At 42.4% G+C, this 19,390-nt stretch overlaps 1 protein-coding gene across 1 annotated transcript in view; it reads right to left on the bottom strand.

Annotated features, from left to right (window-relative positions):
• Positions 1-682: 682 nt before the first annotated feature.
• Positions 683-19,390, bottom strand: part of CMYA5 (cardiomyopathy associated 5) — a 96,608-nt gene continuing 77,900 nt past the window's right edge. The window contains exons 10-13 of the mRNA XM_065940076.1: positions 11,460-11,593; positions 10,034-10,133; positions 6,569-6,742; positions 683-1,579 (exon numbers count right to left, since the gene is read on the bottom strand). Of these exons, the coding sequence (XP_065796148.1) occupies positions 1,333-1,579; positions 6,569-6,742; positions 10,034-10,133; positions 11,460-11,593 (655 nt within the window). The 3' untranslated portion in view covers positions 683-1,332. The remainder of the gene's footprint in view (positions 1,580-6,568; positions 6,743-10,033; positions 10,134-11,459; positions 11,594-19,390) is intronic.

Raw genomic sequence — 19,390 nt, 5'->3', positions numbered from 1 at the left:
TATTAATTACACTATATTCCCACCCAAAAAAGTAATAATGACCACGAATTGCTGATTAGTCAGAATCTGATTATCATTTTAAGGCTTGTAAAAAAGGAAGTCAGTGTTTCCCACAAAGCAGCACTTATACTCCTTGTTTTCACTATCCTTCTTGCCAGCAGTTGCCCTAATTTCAGAGCAGGATGAGGAAGGCTTTGAAGTCACTCTGTTAATGCGGTTACACACCCAGTTTTGCTTTTCCAGCTATTAAACAATAGATTTTAGGGTATGTACCAAAAGTAGGACATTATTTCTCAATATAAGGAAACAATTGAATTCGTAATGTTAAAAAAAAATCTTCAAGTACAATCAAAGTATTTGTCTTGTGGAGAACAAGAGCAATTTCATCTCAACATGCATTTTATATTTATCAACTCTACACATACATATTTTAGGAAGATTTTGAGAGATTTCAATATATCTTAAAATGACCAACCATTTTATTTTTAGCAAAAAGAGATTCTCAGTTTCTGGTAGTTGTCTGTAACTATAGGCTGAAAATGTTTAGATTTCAAAGCTTACATGTGTAAATTCTCACATGAAAATGAGTGGTAGTCCCACCCACTGCAGTGTGGTGATGCTTTATCCGTAGCTTGTCCCATCCAGAGACGCCAGGTCACATGTAATAAGTTCACGTAACATGTTTTGTTTTATAGACTCTAACCATTTATTTAACAAAAAGGAAATCTCTAACATCTAGCATTTTTCTACATTTAAAATTTCAGGGAAAAGAGAGTTGTGTTCTACAGTATATAATGGTTACAAAAGAGTTCATTATCAGCTTAGAATGGTTAAAATATGTTTGCTACTGATTAGGACTCAGCATTCTTTAGTGAAGTAGATGACATTTCTCTTATGGAAAAAGTAGTTGTTTCTTGTTGGAGGAGAGGAATTACCAGCACAACCTTCCCTTCACTCAGGAAGGGACACAGACCTGTCCCTCTGAGGATTTCTTTCACCAGCGACATAGGTGGAAGTCCATTTCAGTATTTCGATTCCCAAGTCAGGTATAAATCCTTTTCACTTAGGGAAGAACTCAAACATATATAAACTGAAGGGTAGAGGTTGCTTTTTCCATCGTCTACTCACACGACACTCTAGAAATTCAAGGTTTTCTTGGTGGTTTGGCTCGCGTGTTGATCCCTGTGCCCGGAGCTATCATTCGTGCAAGTGTTTTTTGAATGCTGTGTTCAAATGTTTTGAATGCTGTCTAGCACCCACAGGAGAGAACAACAGAGCACCCCCCCCCCCCAAAGTTTGAATTTTGCTCTTGGACACTCTGAAAGCCAACGATCACTTCTGCCTTGCAGAATCGGGGGGCTCTATCCCCAGGTGCAAAGTACATTTCCCAGGTTTCTCCAGGGCGAAGGCAGGGTGGACGCCCTCGTTGAATCTGTGCCTGATGGTGAAGAGCATCTGTCCAGTCTCGGCGTTTATAAATAGCAGCCTCTGGGTGGTGTAGTCCAGCAGAATGCCCACTCTGGCAGGACGCTCAGTCACCTGGACATCGCTCACAATGCCGCTGTAGAAAAAGGTGTATCTGAAACGGAACAGGATGGGAATTGAAAACTTTGGACATCTTGAAGGACTATGATAAGAAAATCACCTGGAGACAACCAATTTTGCAATTATTGAGCTCAGTTCACAATAAGAAGCTGCAGTAACACTGCCCCAAATACCTTAGCCAGATCCCTCCTAGATGCTAAAATGCATAGCTCTTCCCAACAGACGAGCATTTTTAATAATTTTGCTACTTCTACATTAGGAGGCAGGCCCAGAATAACCAACATATGCCTCCCTTGTGGTTTTTCTCCACATTTTAATTCTTCCCCAGCTGCCCACATGTTTTAACTACCGCATTCATGGTGTGTCATTCTTTTGAATAAAACTCCTTTGAGGCTGCCGTGTATTTTAAAAAGTACTGCAGGTTCGCCTTCCATAAAATGCATTAATTTTACTGTTTAAAAAATTTGTAAGTAACTTATATAAGGGCCTTAATGAAGTTTACGAAATATGTCATTATTTCTGTCCAACTTCATCCTTTGTACAATGCCCCTGCCCCAAACCAACTTTCCTTTTCATCTTCTCCATGTTTTCTGCAGCCTTACAGCCAAGGGGGGTTACCTTTGATTTCTCTCTTCAGTTCAAATACATTCAGTTCACCATGTTTTCAATGGCGTATGTGTATGTTCTACAGTTTGTTAGACCTCTGCACCTCTGGGGGATATGAAGGACCACAGCATACTGTCCTTGCCTTCGAGGAAACCCATACTCTACTGAACTAGAAGGAAAAACTGTTTATGACTTTAGCACAGGCTGGGGCTCAGACTCTAGCTCCGGGCACAGATGGGGAAAGTGTTTTCTGACACATTTCATGGACCTGGTTTGGTTGTGAAAGGAAAGGTTCAAGGACAGGTTGGGAGGGAGAAATTGCTGAACAGAAAAAGTGAGACTGCTCTGTGCAAAAGAGTAACATAAGGTGGGAGCTTCCTCCTGGGGTTCTTAGAAACAGAGGGTGGGGCCCTGAAAGCAGGAGAAGAGAAGAACTGAGGCACAGATGTGCGGTCTGTGGATGTGACAGGTCTGAGGGCGGGAACGACACTGGACAGACTGGGGCCATAGAACCTGCATACCTCTGGTGAGGCAGAGAAGGACCTTGAAGACTTGCTATGTCTCTCTTAAACACCTAGAAGCTTGAGCGCAGGGAATGGCAAGTTGGCAACTTCCTTGTGGAACGAAGTTCATTCAAAAGGGCAGAGGTTTATGGGGATGGAAGGTAAGTGAGACTTCCACAATGATAAAGGACCTTTTCAGTGCCTTGCCAATGTGAAATATGGCCGAACACTATGAAATTTTAGAACCTGTAAAGCACAGAGGATGTGGGTGGCAATGATGGGGAATAGCAGTGTAGCTGGCGTTCTTACAGAAGGCTTGGGGAGCAGATGGGTGTGCGTTCAGCCAAAGAAAGGTCAGGAAAGGATGGGGGAAAAGGGTGAGGTGATCCAAGCTGTGGGGGCAGCAGAGGCAATGACGAGGTGGCAGAATAAACCTGTATGTCATCTGCTTGACCAGTTAGGAGGGGACGTGTGAATGACTTTGAGGGTATTACCTGGATAGGTAAGTCAGAGGCCAGGCTCTGTATTGGCCTGCCCTGTCTAATATAGTAGCCAAGAGGCACATGTGGCCACTTACATTAACATTAAGTAAAATTCAAAATTCTGTTCATCAGTCTTGCTAACCATATTCCAAGTGCTCAATAGCCACATCTACTGTTTTTCTAGTTTTTCAGAAGGTGTGTGGACAGGACTGGTCAAGAGGGTTCTGAATGCCTGTCTGAGCTACTTCCCTACCCTGCTGGGAAGACCCCCAGGCCCAGCTCTGGTCAGTCCTGAGCAAGTGGCTACCATGTAGGTCACGGAGGGAAGGACATTCCATGAAGCCTTGGACCCACCAGTTCTGCAGGGCCTGGAATTCACCCTGTCCTGCTTCTGCCCCATTTCCCACTGAGCACATCACTTCATTCTCCAAGCTGCATTCCGGCCTGAAACAAGGCCTATCTGTCTGTGGCCTGACTCCCTCCTGATCCTTTGGATTACTGGTTCCTGTTGAGACAGGGGTCATTTGGAAGCCTGGTTCTTGACATCTGCCTGACCGTGGAACTGCCTGGGCGAGGGTCCCTACCTGTAGGGCCCACCCTGGTGCATCTCCCTGCTGGCCCAGAATGAGCCCAGACTCTTTTCCGCCCTGGTGGCTGCTGCCCTCAGGACTCCCGTCCCCCAGCCTGGTTACCTTCTTCCGGGCTTCCCGCCTTCACTGTGGTCCCAGAGTGCTGACACCACGGTATATGTTTGTAGATTTTTTTTTTAGCAGAAAAGGAAGGGACATGATGCAAATGATGTTTTAGAAATATTTGGAGTGGCTTGGAGTGGTTAGAGACTAGAAAAAGAGCACAGGCCTGGGGGCTGTGGGTGAAACGGGTAAAGGAAGTGAAGCCTTGAACTAGAGGAATAAGTTAGGGACAGATAGGAAGAAATGCAACTGATTCTTTCTCCTTAGACTCTTCATTTCTCCTATCCCACTGGGACTCTTACAGTAGATGCAAGTAGAATCAGGAGTAATATTGCTTCATTTAAATCATGAAGCCAGAAAAATGGAAAACCACAGGAGGGTCTGCTATAGCAGCTCTCTCAGTGACCTGAAGGTGGGGTGCTCGGTTTGGACCATGGAATGAGGCTCTTAAGACCTGACCCCTCTGTGCTGTGGTCACACAGGCAGGCGCATCCCTTCCCCCAGAATTTACAGAACCTACCCTGGGCGACAAGAGCCAAAGACCAGGGCTGTTGAAGCTGCTGAATGAAATTAACTGTTCTGTTCTCTGGAGTCTAGAACTTTGTTATTGGAGACTTGCCTTTAGGTTCGTAAGGGTTCAGTTGTCTAAGGAAATCTTCATGAAATCAATACTTAGTTCCATCTCTAAGTCTACCGATCATAAACTCTGGGTTTGAATGATTTTTCAGCTCTGGGCGGAGGATGGGTCCTCAAGGATCACACAGCACTGAACATCAATTAATCATAATTGCTCTGATTTGATGGAATGTGACTTTGAACAGCTCTTGGAGATGGTGTCCTTATGAACCTTGTCAGGGAATCAAACTCTGTCAAGTAGGATACAGGGAGAGAGGCGCAGCGACAAATATGCAAAATCCAATCTGTGGGCCTTTTTCTGGGAACTTGCAAGCACTGATTCCTTTTTAAGCATTCCATTTGAATAATGCCTCACATTTGAGTCTTTACAGTTTCAAAGCTCTTCCTTGTGCCTGACTTCATGTGACCCTCACAACCCCCAAATGGAGTAGACTAGACGTCACTGTCCCCTGACAAGACAAATGAGGCACAGATTAACCAAGACAGATCTGCTCACAGGATTAACCAACTTCTGGTGAGTAGTCAATAGGACGCTAGCCAAGAATGGAGCCAGGACTCCAATTAGGTTCCTAGCTCAGTTCACAGCATGCTTGCCTTATCTCTCTGAGACTAATGCAGGTTTGTGTTTTTTTCTTATCAACCAATTAGACAATAGTAATGAGACAGTCTACAACCTGGGGCCGTTTACTGCAGCACTTGCACCTGGACAGATGTCTCCTTGAGCAACAGAATACAAAGAAACTAAAATTAACCACGTGTATGCCCAGTTGGGGCAAATTATGAACAAGATACAAAAGGCCCCAACTCAACTGCCACTTCTGAGGTGCTGGGAGCAAAAGCAGGGTACTGTACATGATACACGCACTTGGCACCACCAAGGGGGTGGGCAGACCCCCTAAGCCACTGCTCCAGCCTGACCCACCAATCCACCTTTACCCTCATTCCATTTAAGGGGCCAGCTCACCCCTCCTCAGGGAGGAAGCAAGGGGACCCGTTCCTTGTCTTTGCTCGCTCCTGCTGCAGCACGAGTCCAATAAAGCCTTGCCTGAATTCGTCATCTAGATTCTTATCAATGGAAATTGATTAAAGAGTCTAAGGGGACTTCCTGGGTAGTCCAGGGATTACCACTCCACCTTCCAATGCAAAGGGTGTGGGTCTGATCCCTGGTCAGGGAGCTCAGATCCCACATGCCTCATGGTCAAAAAACCAAAACATAAAACAAAAACAACAAATTAAATAAAGATTTTAAAAAACAACAACAACAAAAGAGAGTCCAAGAACCCCAGATCAGTCACACTAATAATATAGACCACGGGTTAGTCAACTTTGCCTGTAAAGGGCCAGACAGTAAATATCTTGGGCTTTGGGAGTCATTTGGTATCTGTTATAACTAGACAACTTTGCCACTGTAGCACGAAAGCAACCATAGGCAATATGTAAACAAATGAACTTGGTTGTGTTCCAATAAAACTTTATTTACAAAAAGATCAGCAGGTCATATTTGGCCGGTGGGTTGTAGTTTGCCAGCCCCTAATATAGACCAGTGGCGATGGTGGGGATGGTGTGCTGGGATTCACTTTTCCCTAGTCCTGTTGACTCCTCCGTGGAGGGAGCCCTTTCAGCATTGCCCTTATGGTCTCTCCCCACCCTGGGGTGGTTTTCGAAGGAAAACCTGGCCACACACCCACTTTCCTGACTTTTCATTATGAGCTTCCTTAGGAGACACACACCCTTTTCCAGGAACCTACTCTGTCCTGCAGTATGGGAAGCTGGCCTGGCCAAGGCTTTGGGTGGGTTCAAGTCTATTAAAGAGGATTCGAGATAAGAAACAGTTTTGCCCTCACATATGAACCACATTCTCTAAAACTGGCTTCCTCAGTAATCAGAGTAATAGTTCAGTCTCCATATATCAGTTGGCCCAGAAGTTTGTTTACAGAAAAACCTGAATGAACTTTCGGGCCAACTCAATACTTGACTTTTCTTTCTCAGTTGGCTCGGAACTTGGGCAGGGAAGTGTGAGGCTACTTACCAGGCCCCTCAGAAGCCCTCGGCCTAGACGTGGACTCGTGACACTTTAAGTGAAGAGGGGCAGGCCCCAGCTTACCTCTGTGGCCCAGAGCAGTGCATGTACCACGAGGTCTCTCCTTGTCCCAGGGTACCGGCCTGCACCGCTGAGCTGGAGCAGATGCCAAGTCGGTAAGCCGGGCAGTCTGTGACGGTGGTTTCCCAGTAGTGCTGGCCACAGGCAGGCAGCTCCTCGCCCAGCACTGATGGGATTCTGCAGGCAAAGTTGATCAGGAGTTGACAACCTTTATTTCATAGACATCGACATTCATAAACGCACCCGCAGTTTAAGCAGGATTCTGTCCTTGGAAACTGCTGGAATTTGACTAAAGACTTTCATTGTTCATGCTGTTCCTGACCTTGACCTGAGGGCCACAGAATTCCCCCAACATTCAACATGCTTTTAACATATTTCTACTGCCACACACAACACACATATATGACACATAGCATCTCTTAGAGGAACTGGGAACTAGAAAATAGAATAATGGTAGGATAAAAAGAAGAGGGCTTCCAAAAAAGAAGAAGAGGGCTTCCCAGGTGGTTCACTGGTAAAGAACCCGTCTGCCAACACAGGAAATGCAGGAAACTCGGATTTGATCCCTGGGTCGGGAAGAACCCCTGGAGAAGGAAATGGCAACCCACTCTGTATTCTTGCCTTGGAAATTCCATGGACAGAAGAGCCTGGTGGGCTGTAGTCCATAGGGTTGCAAAGAATCAGACATGACTGAATGACTGAACACACACGCATAGGATAAAAAGAAATGGCACCAATTCATGGCCCTAGTGGCAAAGAACCCACCTGCCAATGTAGGAGACATAGGAGACCCGGGTTCAATCCCTGGGTCAGAAAAATCCCCTGGAGAAGGGAATGGCTACCCACTGCAGTGTTCTTGCCTGAAGAATTCCATGGACAGGGGAGCCTGGTGGGCTACAGTCCATAGGATCACAAAGAGTCGGACACGACTGAAGTGACAGCATGCACCGCGTTCAAAGGGAGTGAGGAAATATAAAGGAGGCAAGGGGAGAATTCTAAGAGAGTATGACTTGGAAAGTTTTTTTCCCCAAAACTTGCACGCACACAAATGGAGTCTCTAAAACCTTTAACCGTGAGTCCCCGTGTCTGAGGACCTTCCTGGGCACATAGACCAAACCAGGTGCTGCTCCTGGGCAGCAGGCGTCTGGGGAGGCCTGAGCAGAGGGCAGTGCAGGTGAAGCGGGTGTGGTGTTCGTGCTCTGGAGAGGCCTGCAGTCAACAGTCTTGGGGACTGGGGCCTCTTTAGATGGTAGTAGGTATGCCTAGGAGGTTGTTGAAAGGTCTCATTTTGTCTCACCTCAGCTATTTTTATAACAGGTATGGTGAAGTGAACCAAAGCACTTTCGACCGCTGATGGGTGACCTTGTTTGCATGAATTGCTCAATTTTGCTTTGAAATGACTCAGACAGCAAGGAAGCATTTTTAATTTAAGCAGCATTAATATTCAGTCAGCACCATCTCCCGTGCCCCTATAACAGGTGAGAAAATGATTACACAAAGGAATGTATTTCACTTTCTCGTGTCTTTACCCAACAACCTCATTTCAGAGAGGTGGTTACTGATGGGCGCTTGCTCCCTGGAGCAAAACCTGGTTGCTTGATATGCATGAACTAATTTTCAGATTAATAATTAACAAAATTCTATCAAATACATTACAGATATTATCTATTATTATTAGCAGCCATGAAATTAAAAGACACTTGCTTCTTGGAAGAAAAGCTATGACCAACCTAGACAGCATGTTAAAAAGCAGAGACATTACTTTGCCAACAGAGGTCCATCTAGTCAAAGCTATGGTTTTTCCAGTAGTCATGTATGGATGTGAGAGTTGGACTAAAAAGAAAGCTGAGCACCAAAGAATTGATGCTTCTGAACTGTGGTGTTGGAGAAGACTCTTGAGAGTCCCTTGGACTGCAAGGAGATCCAACCAGTCAATCCTAAAGGAAATCAGTCCTGAATATTCATGGAAGAACTGATGCTGTAGCTGAAACTCCAATACTTTGGCCAACTGACGTGAAGAACTGACTCACTGGAAAAGATCCTGATGCTGGGAAAGATTGAAGGTGGCAGGAGAAGGGGATGACAGAGGATGAGATGGTTGGATGGTATCACAGACTCAATGGACATAAGTTTGAGGAAGCTCCAGGAGTTGGTGATGGACAGGGAAGCCTGGCGTGCTGCAGTCCATGGGATCGCAAAGAATCAGACACAACTGAGCAACTGAACTGAACAATTATTCTCATCAGTCATCTATGAACCAACCTCCAATATACTTTTCGCTTTGATTTTTTGAGAAATCCAAAAGAGACAGAAAAGCTCAGTCTATTTCTTAAATCTTTTTCTCCCCCTGAACTCACTCATTGGTACATGTTTAGCACTTCCACTGTTCTGGACCCTAGGATAGATTCTGGGGGTTCAAAGATGCGGAAGACAGGGCTGCTTGAGGACCAGTCAAGATGGAGTAGCTGATGAACGATTCCAAGGTGCTCAGACCTTTTTGTAGACATGATCAAAGGGCGCCAGAGCCCAGAGAAGGCTTGGCCGTTTCCAGGAGCAGGTAACACCTGAGCTGAGCCACAGACAGGTGAATAGCAGCCTAAGAAGGAAACAATGCGAGTCGCTGTTGGTGGGCTCAGGGCGGTAGTGAGAGCTTGCTGGCAGTCCACCCCAGGCACATTAGTGCCTACAGGAGCGTGTTTCACATGGGTTATGATTTTCAAAAGTCTTTCACTTTCTTCCATTTGGACCCTCAAAATAACCATGAGTGACTGCAGACAAACTGCAGAGCATGCTCCATGCTGTGCCCTCAGTTTCTGGCTTCTTTTGACTTTGCTGCTTCCTTTTGTTGGGGCTTCCCTGGTGGCTCAGACTGTAAAGAATTTGCCTGCAATCAGGAGACCCGGGTTTGAGCCCTGGGTCAGCCCTAGAGAAGGAAATGGCAACCCACTCTAGTGTTCTTGCCTGGAGAATCCCATGGACAGAGGAGCCTGGGGGGCTAGACTGCATGGGGTTGCAAAGAGTCCAACAGGACTGAATGACTAACACTTTCACTTTCCTTTTGTGGGAGCCTCTGGGGGAGAGGGGGCAAGATCCTGAAAGTCCTGCATGTGGCCAGCTCCAGAAACTCAACAAAATGTCATTCTCCTCTATTCCTTTTCAAGTGGATTGATACAAAATCTGATTTGCTGTTGAAAATAATAGAAGAATGAACCCAGGCTCTTTTTTCACTGAACCAGAGATAAAGCCTTAAAACAGCCTATGTGTTAAACAAAACCATCTGTGCTTGTATTTCCAATAAAAATATTGACACTTGCTCCATGTTTGAACTACCTCCATCACTTTCCCCTTAGTAACGAACCACAACCGAACTCTGCAATTCGTGCTTGCTGTCACATAGCATGTGCACCAAACCAAGGATGTGGCGGATGAGGCCACATGAGGCCTCTCATGCCTTCTCCTTCTACTCACTCTGTCAGCCGTCTCCTCTCAGCGAAGCTGATCACTGTCCCATTTGAGGAAATCTGCAGAGCAGGATGAGCCGTTTCCCTCAACAAGAGAAATCTGGTTCCTATTGCAATCAGAAAACAGGATTAGAACGTTACCACAATGTCCCTGGCCAAGCCCCACCTTTCAGATCATAGTTTCTCCTTGCTTCTGACGTCAAAATCCGCCCCCCTCCACCCAGGGTGTTTTCAGGTCCATGGCAAAATTCCATCCATGATCAGGACTTATGAGCTAGTGACTCATCACCTTGCCTGGTATCACAGATGAGTGAAACCCCCCTCAGCCCAAATCTAGCGCCTACTCTGTTATACGAAGTATGCTCCCCACCCAGCACCTACCTCACCTGGAAACTAGTTAGAAAGGCAGAATCTCAGGCCTTCCGACAGGTTCCTGAATTATAATCTCTATTTTAACAAGTTCTTCAGGAGACTCATGTGCGCATTCAAGTCTGAAGACGCACTGGTGTAACCTCCAGGAGTGCTTCTAACAGTGGAAGGCACAGGCACCACACTGGGACTGCGGGGAACACACTTCTGGACAGACAGTCCCCCTGTTTTCTCTCTTTACAAACATCACGCTGTCCCTAACCACCTCAAACAACACACATGGCTCATGCACAACTTTTTGCTGGTTAAGCAAGTCACTTAATGGGCCACCCTCAAGTTTCTGCCTCAATCTTTGGGTCTAGGATAAGATAAAAAAATGATCACCTTTCCATTCCTCATTTCTTTTCACAATAATTGGGAACAGCCCAGTAGTTTTTATTGGCATCATCAGGGTATCTTCCCCAAAAGGCCCTTGAACAGTTATCATTTTCTTGAGTTACTCATACATTCATGCATTCAACAAACATAAACTGGCACCAATCATGAGCTAGGCATGGAAAATAACTGGAAGAATAAGACTAGAAGATTATTCATGGAGTTCACAGTGTCATGTATCAAGAATATCTTCATCCCACTCTTCCCAACACACACACACACACACACACACACACACTCACACTCACAGACTCAAAACATACCCATCATCTATAGCAGATTATAAGCCAAACAAGAATCATCTGAGGAGATTTTAAAACATGTCAGAGCCCATATCTCAGTAAATTAGATCAGGATCTTCGGGAGTGGACCCCCAGCATCTTTTTTTTAAAAAAATTTTTAAGCACCTAACTGGTAGCTAATGGGTAGCCAAGGTTGAGAATCTCTTAAACCAGAAAAATAAAAGAAACACCTTGACCTTTGGCCAACCCTGGGTCCTTACGCCAAAAACCTAGCATTGCCAGCAGACTGGGAGCTTAAGAAGTAGCCCTCTAGGATGTCTTCTCTGAGTGGTGGGTGGGAAGGAATGGGAATACTTGGAAGTAGTTCTCTGTGTGCAAAAGAAGTACCTCTGGTGGAAATGAGGGCAGCTTCACTCTGCTCACTAGTCCCAAATGCATTGATGGCTCTCACGTAGAAAAAGTAATTGTCATTGGGTTGGAGATTAACTTTCAGCTGGAGTCCTTTAATTCCAGAGAAAGATCTAAACGTGAAAGGAAAATAATAATTTTAAATATAATGCTATGTGCTAAACAATACATCATATTTCAGTCCTGCAGTGCATGAACATCTTTTATTAACAAATCATTTATTTTTCCCTTTTTATGACCATGGAGTTAGCAAGTCAGACTCTATAAAATGGCCACTTCCAGTAAGTTTACTTTATCAAATCATTTCTACCTTGGTCAACTTTTGTCTAATATTATGCCTTCCAGAATGCTCTTTGGAGTAGAGCCAATGAAACTTTTTTTTTTTAATTCAGAAAATAGACTAATTTTGTGGTTAATGAGTCTCCAAGCTTACGTTGTTTTCTTTATGAAATTCTGGCCAAGAGGGCACTTGTGGATTAAGATGATGTTAAACTAATCTACAATGGAAAAAAACACTATCTCATTAACAGATCCTGAATAGTGGAAAACTTAAAGTGATGATTTTGTACATAGCCATCATGTTAAAGCCACCCAAGTTAATGAAACTGAGGATCTCTAAAGATGACAACATCCTTTAGAGCAAACTTAATCCTGGCAAGAAAAGAGAATTCTATTGCCAAATAAAATCCCCAAAGTTGTTGTTCCTAAACCTCCCATTTACAATGAAAGAAAAGTACTGGTCATGGTATTGGAATGGCACTAGACCTGGCAAGTACACTGTAACATCCCAACCATTTAAGCTAAATGGTCTTGCTGGATTTGAAGATGGAGTTCTGAACTTGAAATAAGCTGCAATAATTTTTGTGCCTTTTTTCCATTCTCTTTAATCTGCGTGATTATCATATCCTAGGGCATTTATACAAACAAAGTATACAAGTTTGTTATACTTATACAAGCTCTTCTTTTAGCCTCCATTTGGGGAGACTTTGGACAAGTTAGGCTCCTTGCTGATAAAAGAAGTTCTAATCTGAGTGCTACAGAATCAGAATCCTGTCCCTCTTGGATGTGCATTAGATACCAGACATTGAAAACAATAGTACAATAGCCTTCAAATCCATTCTCAGAGGGAGAGAGTTGTTGTTTTTGTTTTTGTTTTTTAATTTTTAATTTTTCAGTGGGTTTTGTCATACATTGATATGAATCAGCCATAAGAGTTGTTGTTTTTTTAACTGTTTGCTTTGTTTGTTTTTATTTTCTTTGGGTTTATTTTGTTATTAATGAGTGTTCCACAAAATCATTAGAATCAAAGAGTGGCCACTGTTCATTCTCAGATTGATTTTCTTTTTCAGGTTATTCCTCCTTCTGCTGATTTATTTCATTCTCAATACCTACCTTAGAGAATACCATGAAGGACCATGAAAAGGAAAAAGTATTATTGATCCAGAAAACAAATTAATTTAGACTTTTTCAAAGCAGAAAATCTGTACAGAGTAATGATCCCTCCCCGACCAGAGCAGCCCTGTGTCTAAAAGCAGGGAAACTCCATGTGTTTCTCAGCAGGAGGGGCCACAGAGGGGAGAAGCCTAGGTCTATTTATGTATTTGCTATTTAGTACTTGTTCCTGAAAAAGGTCCCTGTAAATTCCCCAAACCTTATTGGTTGTTATTTCAGAACCTACCACCTGACCAGGCCCTTGGCGGGTACTCTATTTAGATGCAGGGGAGAATGGATGGATGAAATTGAGCCACATGTCCACTGACAACTAATTATGCTTCAACTAATTAACAAAACACCAGGTTCTATGACTAAAAATACAATTGTAAACTAGTATCTAGATCATTATTCTGGGGTAAATATATTGCTGATCTTGTTTGAACTGATGACTGAAGATATGTTTTCAGTGTACATTAATTATGACAAGCTTATTGTCACAACAAGCACACTCAGATATGAACTGAATTTCAGACTTCATCTACTCATTAAATAAATATTTACTGATCACTTGTCACATGCTCAGGTCCTGCCCCTGCTTGACAGGACTAGGTGAAGAAATTTCATCTCCAGAAATTGGATAGAACATACAGGTTTCATTTTGTGACAATGCAGTTGTTAAATGCCAAGGATACTGTGCTGGGGTTAAGTTTTGCTCTTAAATTTTATGAAGTCTATAAAGGAGGAAATTATATGTGTGTGTGTGTGTGTATATATATATATATATATATATATATATATAGAGAGAGAGAGAGAGAGAGAGAGAGAGAGAGAGAGAGAGTCAATTACATGCTATGTCTTATTAGTCATTTAAAGAACAAAAGCTTACATGGTACAGAGTCCAATATATGGGATCACTGTGCAAACAGGTCATGTAGACATGACAAATACACACCATGCCCTCACTGAATCTATAAAAGCACCAGGCATGAAAATGAAAGTAACATGAAATATGGTAGGGTTTTATTGGTTATAAGTTGCTATCATATGCTCAAACACCAAGAAGAAGGCAAAAAAGCTCAGATACAAATGGTTCAACCCTATGTCTATTTATTCTGTCTGACCTCACTTGAATGCCACAAAAGTCTTCATGTCAGCTGTCCCTACTGTTGAGCCAAATGAAAACTTCACAAATTTTGCAATTTGAAATCTGAAGGGTGGCACTTCTCCATAGATTATGATATTTTTATTTCAAAACCAAAAACTTGTCATAATTGCAACTGAATCCACATGGTTATAATGAGCTTTGCATAGTCTGGAGTAGAATTCAAATTCACAGAATATCCAAATCGAGGTAATTGATTAAACAGCACATGGAATCCCAGGGAGTTATTGCTGCTTAGGTAAGAAGAGATTTCAGTCTTATCAACAATGTGACCAATCTGATGATTTTAAAAGTTCAGAGCCAATAATAAAATCCAAAACGCAGTAAGAAATATGACTCAAAGTGTTTCACTCTGGGTCATAAGTGTGGGATCCTCTCTACAAGCATCATAGTACAGTGGGAAGGGAAGGCTTTATATTAGAGGTTCTGGGAATGTGCATATTGTTAAATTCCAGTGTTGTAAGGCAGACAGAAATAGTCAAAGGAGACCTACTGTCTCCTCAGAAGTCTGAAGGGCTGCCATGTTAAAGAGACTGGTCCGTCTTTTGCTATTTCTGATGCAAATGAGTGGAAGACCCCAGAAGGCCAATGTTTGCCCAATGTAACAAAGGCTTCTCTAGTTTGAGCCCTTTCACTCTTTAGTTTTTGCAGGGGATGACTGAAAAGTTTGCCACGACTAACCACAGACGATGGGGCAAGGAATATTTCACATGAGAATTGAAAAGGATCTTTATGAAGTAGAAAACCATTAGGGACTTAATGCTTATGAGAAAATACTAAAAGCATTCGTATTAAATCAGAGAGAGACATGAGGTTAAAAAAAATTGAGGAGTAGGAGGTAAAATTATTATCACTTGCAGATAATATGACTACTATCTAGAAAACCGAAGAAACTTAGCTGAAAAACTCAGAATTTAGTGAGATAACTAGATGTGAATCTAATAAAAAAAAATTGAAATCTTTCATATACAATAACAACTAGATAGGAGATAAAGCAAAATAAAGACCTTATTTAGAATAGTGGCAAACATAGCAAAAGTGTGTAGGATTTATATGAAAACTATTTTTGAAAATGATAATGAAGGAAAGCCCACTAAAGACTTGACTAAAAGGAAAGGCACATCAGTTCTTGGAAAGGAAAATGCAACAATCATAAAAATTGCAGTGCTCCCTAAATTAACCTGTCAACTTAACATGATCTCTACAAAGACCGATCATGTTATCAGGGGCAGAGGAGTAGAGGGGACTACACAGTCTGACTCTAAAAGTCGAATGAGAAATAAACTAGCAAAAAAAAAAAGCAGTCATGAAAGGGCAACCTAATCTACATGACTTCTAAAATTATAAAGTTATAATAATAAAGAGTGCATGGTACCAGGGCATAAATAGATGGGTCAGTGGAACAGTTTATAAAGGTTGGGAATAGCACTGAACACATAAGTTCTTAAATACATAATAATGGAACTATTTCAAGTCAGAAAGGAAAATGCTGGCAAAGCTGGATAGCCATACTAGAAAAAATAAAGTTGGATGCCCTACTCCATACTTCCTCTTGAAAGTATGTATTAACTAGTATTAACATTTAAAAAAATATGTATGGCAAAAAATTTTTAATTGCAGCTTGTATCACAGATGAAGACTGATGTCCTTTAAAAATCAAAGAACTTCTACAAATCAATAAGAAAAAATACTACACTCTAATAGGAAAAAAATGGGTAAAGGAAATGAAAAGTTCATAGAAAAGGAAGTACATAGCTCTGAAACATACAAAAAGATGTTTAACCCAACAACAGAAATGCACAATTAAACTATAATAAGATTCCATTTTCTACTTCTCAAACTGTGAGAGATCAAGTTTTATCACAACCTGTATGGGCAAAAGTATGGAGAACCAAACACTCTTCCGTGCTGCTTGCCTAAGTGTAAACAGCTACAGTGTCTACGGAAACAATTTGGTAATATCTATCAAAACTCAAAATGTTCTTACTTTCTAACCAATCATGATACTTCTAGGAATTTACCCTGCAGACATACTTGCACATGTATGAAATGATATATGCCCAAGGTTCTTTCTGCCGTACTCTTTGTGACAATGGAAACAACTTGAGTGCCTCTCAATTAGTCAAATGAATTGATTATATTCTTAGAATACAATGACATTTTTTTTAAACTGATGCAGTTCCATTCATATTGCCATGAGATACCAAGAAATATTTTTAAATAAGAAAAATAAGGTGGAAAAAAAACAAAAATAATAATAATAATAAAATTTTTTTAAAAAGGTGGAAGAAATACATATAGTATGCTACCATTTGTTGAAAAAATATAGCTGCTATATATGCACAGACTATCTAAAAAGATAAATATGCAGCAGATAACAGTAATTGCCTCTGGGGTGGGGAGAGATGAGTAAATGAAATATAGATAGAAAGGAGACAATTTTCACTGTATTCTTTTTTGTATCTTTTGAATTTGTACCATATTTATGTATTATCTATCCAGAATTAATTAAACAATTTACTTTCAGAGCTATATTAGAAGTTCAGAAGCTGGTTAAGTGTTTTTGCAAAAGCCACATTAGTTTGAATTCTATAAAGTAACTTCTCTAGGAATTTTATAATTCAGCAATTTGTGTTGGATGGAAGGTGTACATGTGCTCAAGGTAAGCTGAGGGCTGGTCACCCCGAGGAGTGGTGATCTGCTGCGCTGCTATGTCCAATACCTGGACCTGAACATATTTCCTCCAGGAAGAGGGGGCGGCATGTGTACAAACACCATGGAGAAAGGCAGTGCCATGACTCCTGGAAGCAGCCTGCGGATGGAGCTGTCACTGCGGGGCAAGCAGATGGCTAAGTACGAACTGCTTTTTAAACACAGTGGGCTCTTATGGTTGGCAGCACCAACACTCAGCCAGTCAATCAACACCATTTACTGTGAACTGTGAAGAGACCACATCGCTGGGCTCTATGGGGACCAGCCAGTAAAGTAGTGTTTCCCATACCTGCCTGGGCATATTAGACCTTCTGAATAGGAATCCTTAAGAGGGGCCTGTGAATCTAAACTCTAACGAGTATCCCAGTTGTTGCTGTTGTTGTGTTTTTAATGATCTGTTAGGTTTGAAAAACATAACTGTAAGATAGCACAGGGTGAGAAGGGGTGGGAAGGAGAAACAGGAATAAGAAGAAAAATCTATGAGAACATAAGCAACATGAAATACAAGAACAATTAACTAAACAGTTTCAGCTGTTGGAAGCCATTTATAAAATCTTAATTATCCATAAACAGGGAATTTTTGTTTAAGATGAAAATTTTTGGTTAAATCAGGATTAAGGAAATTCTTTATAGGCTGACTTTTTTTTTTAACATAATAAATAAATATTTTTCAACAGGCCTTTTTTTTTCACTTGATACCTGGGTCTTATTATAAGACTCAGTGTTAACTAAACATCACTATTTTCATAATAGTGTAGAAACATAACTTGAGGGCAGAATCCTGGTGACCCATGGAACTTAGGCTTTCCTATAATTAGAATCTCTCACAAAATCAAAGAGAGTCAATCAAAGAGATCTTTCCAGCAGAAGGACCCTAGAGTTTAGTTTTCTCTATAGTTAGTTACCCTCCAAAGTTTGAATGATACCATTTACATTTCAGGCAGAGAATCCCAAGAACCTAGTCACATCTATTCATTCTTCTGGATTCTCCAAGCTTTCCTTTACCACGCCAAGGTCACACAGGTGGACAATTACCCGAGGTCCCATAGAACTACCTGCACAGAATGGCGATTTAAATCATGCTTTCAGAGTCCGTTTAAAAAATGGTTACATAGGGAATGCTTTTGCATCTTTTGTAAAACTGCTCTTAAAGACAATCACTATTATCTTGTTCAATAGCCCTTATATAAAGATCTACATGAAAAATTCATCTTATAACTGAATGTCAAGAAATAGAATTGTCTCTCTTAGTTAAGTGTTGTGCTTCCTTTTTTTAAAACAGATGAGTTATGTAATCTCTTCCTTTCTCCCTCTTGCTCTCTCTTCTGTTTTCACTTTAGCTGCCAGGAAGTTCATATTTAAATTGCATGTTCCATTGAGGTATTGTTCTTAACCTGTGCTTCGTGATACAATCTCCTTACCCCCGCATTATCTGGCTCTTGCCCTTACAGGGTTGTTTTTAGTGGCTTTAGTATGACTGAGCCTTTCATTGTGAACAACTGGAATCATTTTGAAAACTGACAGATCGTAAGTTAAAAGTAAAAGAAGAGGTTGGTTTTCCATTGACTGGGGTTTTACTATACAACCAGGAGGTGTATAGAATTTTAAATGATCAAAGTTAAATCAGATCATTTGGGAGGAAAGATTTCATTTAGAAAAAGCTGAATGCCAAGAATTTCTGTGGAGGTGGAGTTGGGGGGAGGGGGTAGGTTATCCTATTACCTCTTAATTACTCAGTGAATTTTGGCCCAATCATGTCAGTGGTGCTCCCGTCATCCTATGAAGCAAGCATGGGGGAGGAATGACTGTCTCCTTTACCCACAGACTGTGCAGAAGGTCAAACCACTTGCCCTAGACTGTGTGGTCAGTCATCACCTGTCCAGCTGAAAGCTGAGTAAAAAACGTGTTTTGTTTTCTTTTTCAAATGCTGGGATTCTTCATCTCCTGATCAGGCATGGAGTTCATGAGGAAATTCACCCTTACTTCTATAGGGACAAAGTGGCAGGTGTCCCCAGCTAGATCACCCAGCTGTGACAGACAATCCTGTTCCTGCCCCACCACGTGTGACCCCAAAAGCTGGAAGGAGGAGAAACAGGAGCTCACAGGCGCAGCACCCCGAGCCCAGCCCACCCTGAGGGGGCTCCCAGGGAGGGTGACCCGGGAGGCTCTCTCCACCCACCGCCTTGGCCGGGGCCGGGGAGCAGGAAGTGCGCTCCCAACCGCCTCGGCGGCGTATTGAGTCTCACAGATCTGTCATTCAGCACACAGCTTCTTTCTGCGCAGCCCACACGGCTAATCCCTGTACTATATTTCTCTCAGTTTTCCCTCCTCCACCCACAGCGCTGCTGACTTCTCTCCACACAGGAGAGACAGAACAGCTGAGGAAACAGCCGAGCGGTGGAAAATTTTTGAAAGTGTTTTGAGCCCACCCAACCTGAGGAGAGCATTCAAAGAAAAACAGGAAAGGGTGAGTAGGAGCTCCCTCAGCCCCCACACACAAGCCAGGGATTGTCACTCCCGCCCACCCCGGAGCCCGACAGGGGCCGACTGCTGGGCTGGAGCCACAGTGCCCACACACCAAAATATGCAACTGTGTTTTCTG

The sequence above is a fragment of the Muntiacus reevesi genome, chromosome 7 (assembly GCF_963930625.1).
Source record: "Muntiacus reevesi chromosome 7, mMunRee1.1, whole genome shotgun sequence".
Classification (NCBI taxonomy): domain Eukaryota; kingdom Metazoa; phylum Chordata; class Mammalia; order Artiodactyla; family Cervidae; genus Muntiacus; species Muntiacus reevesi.
Note: the sequence above shows the minus strand (reverse complement) of the source record. Positions and strands in the feature narration are given on the sequence as shown.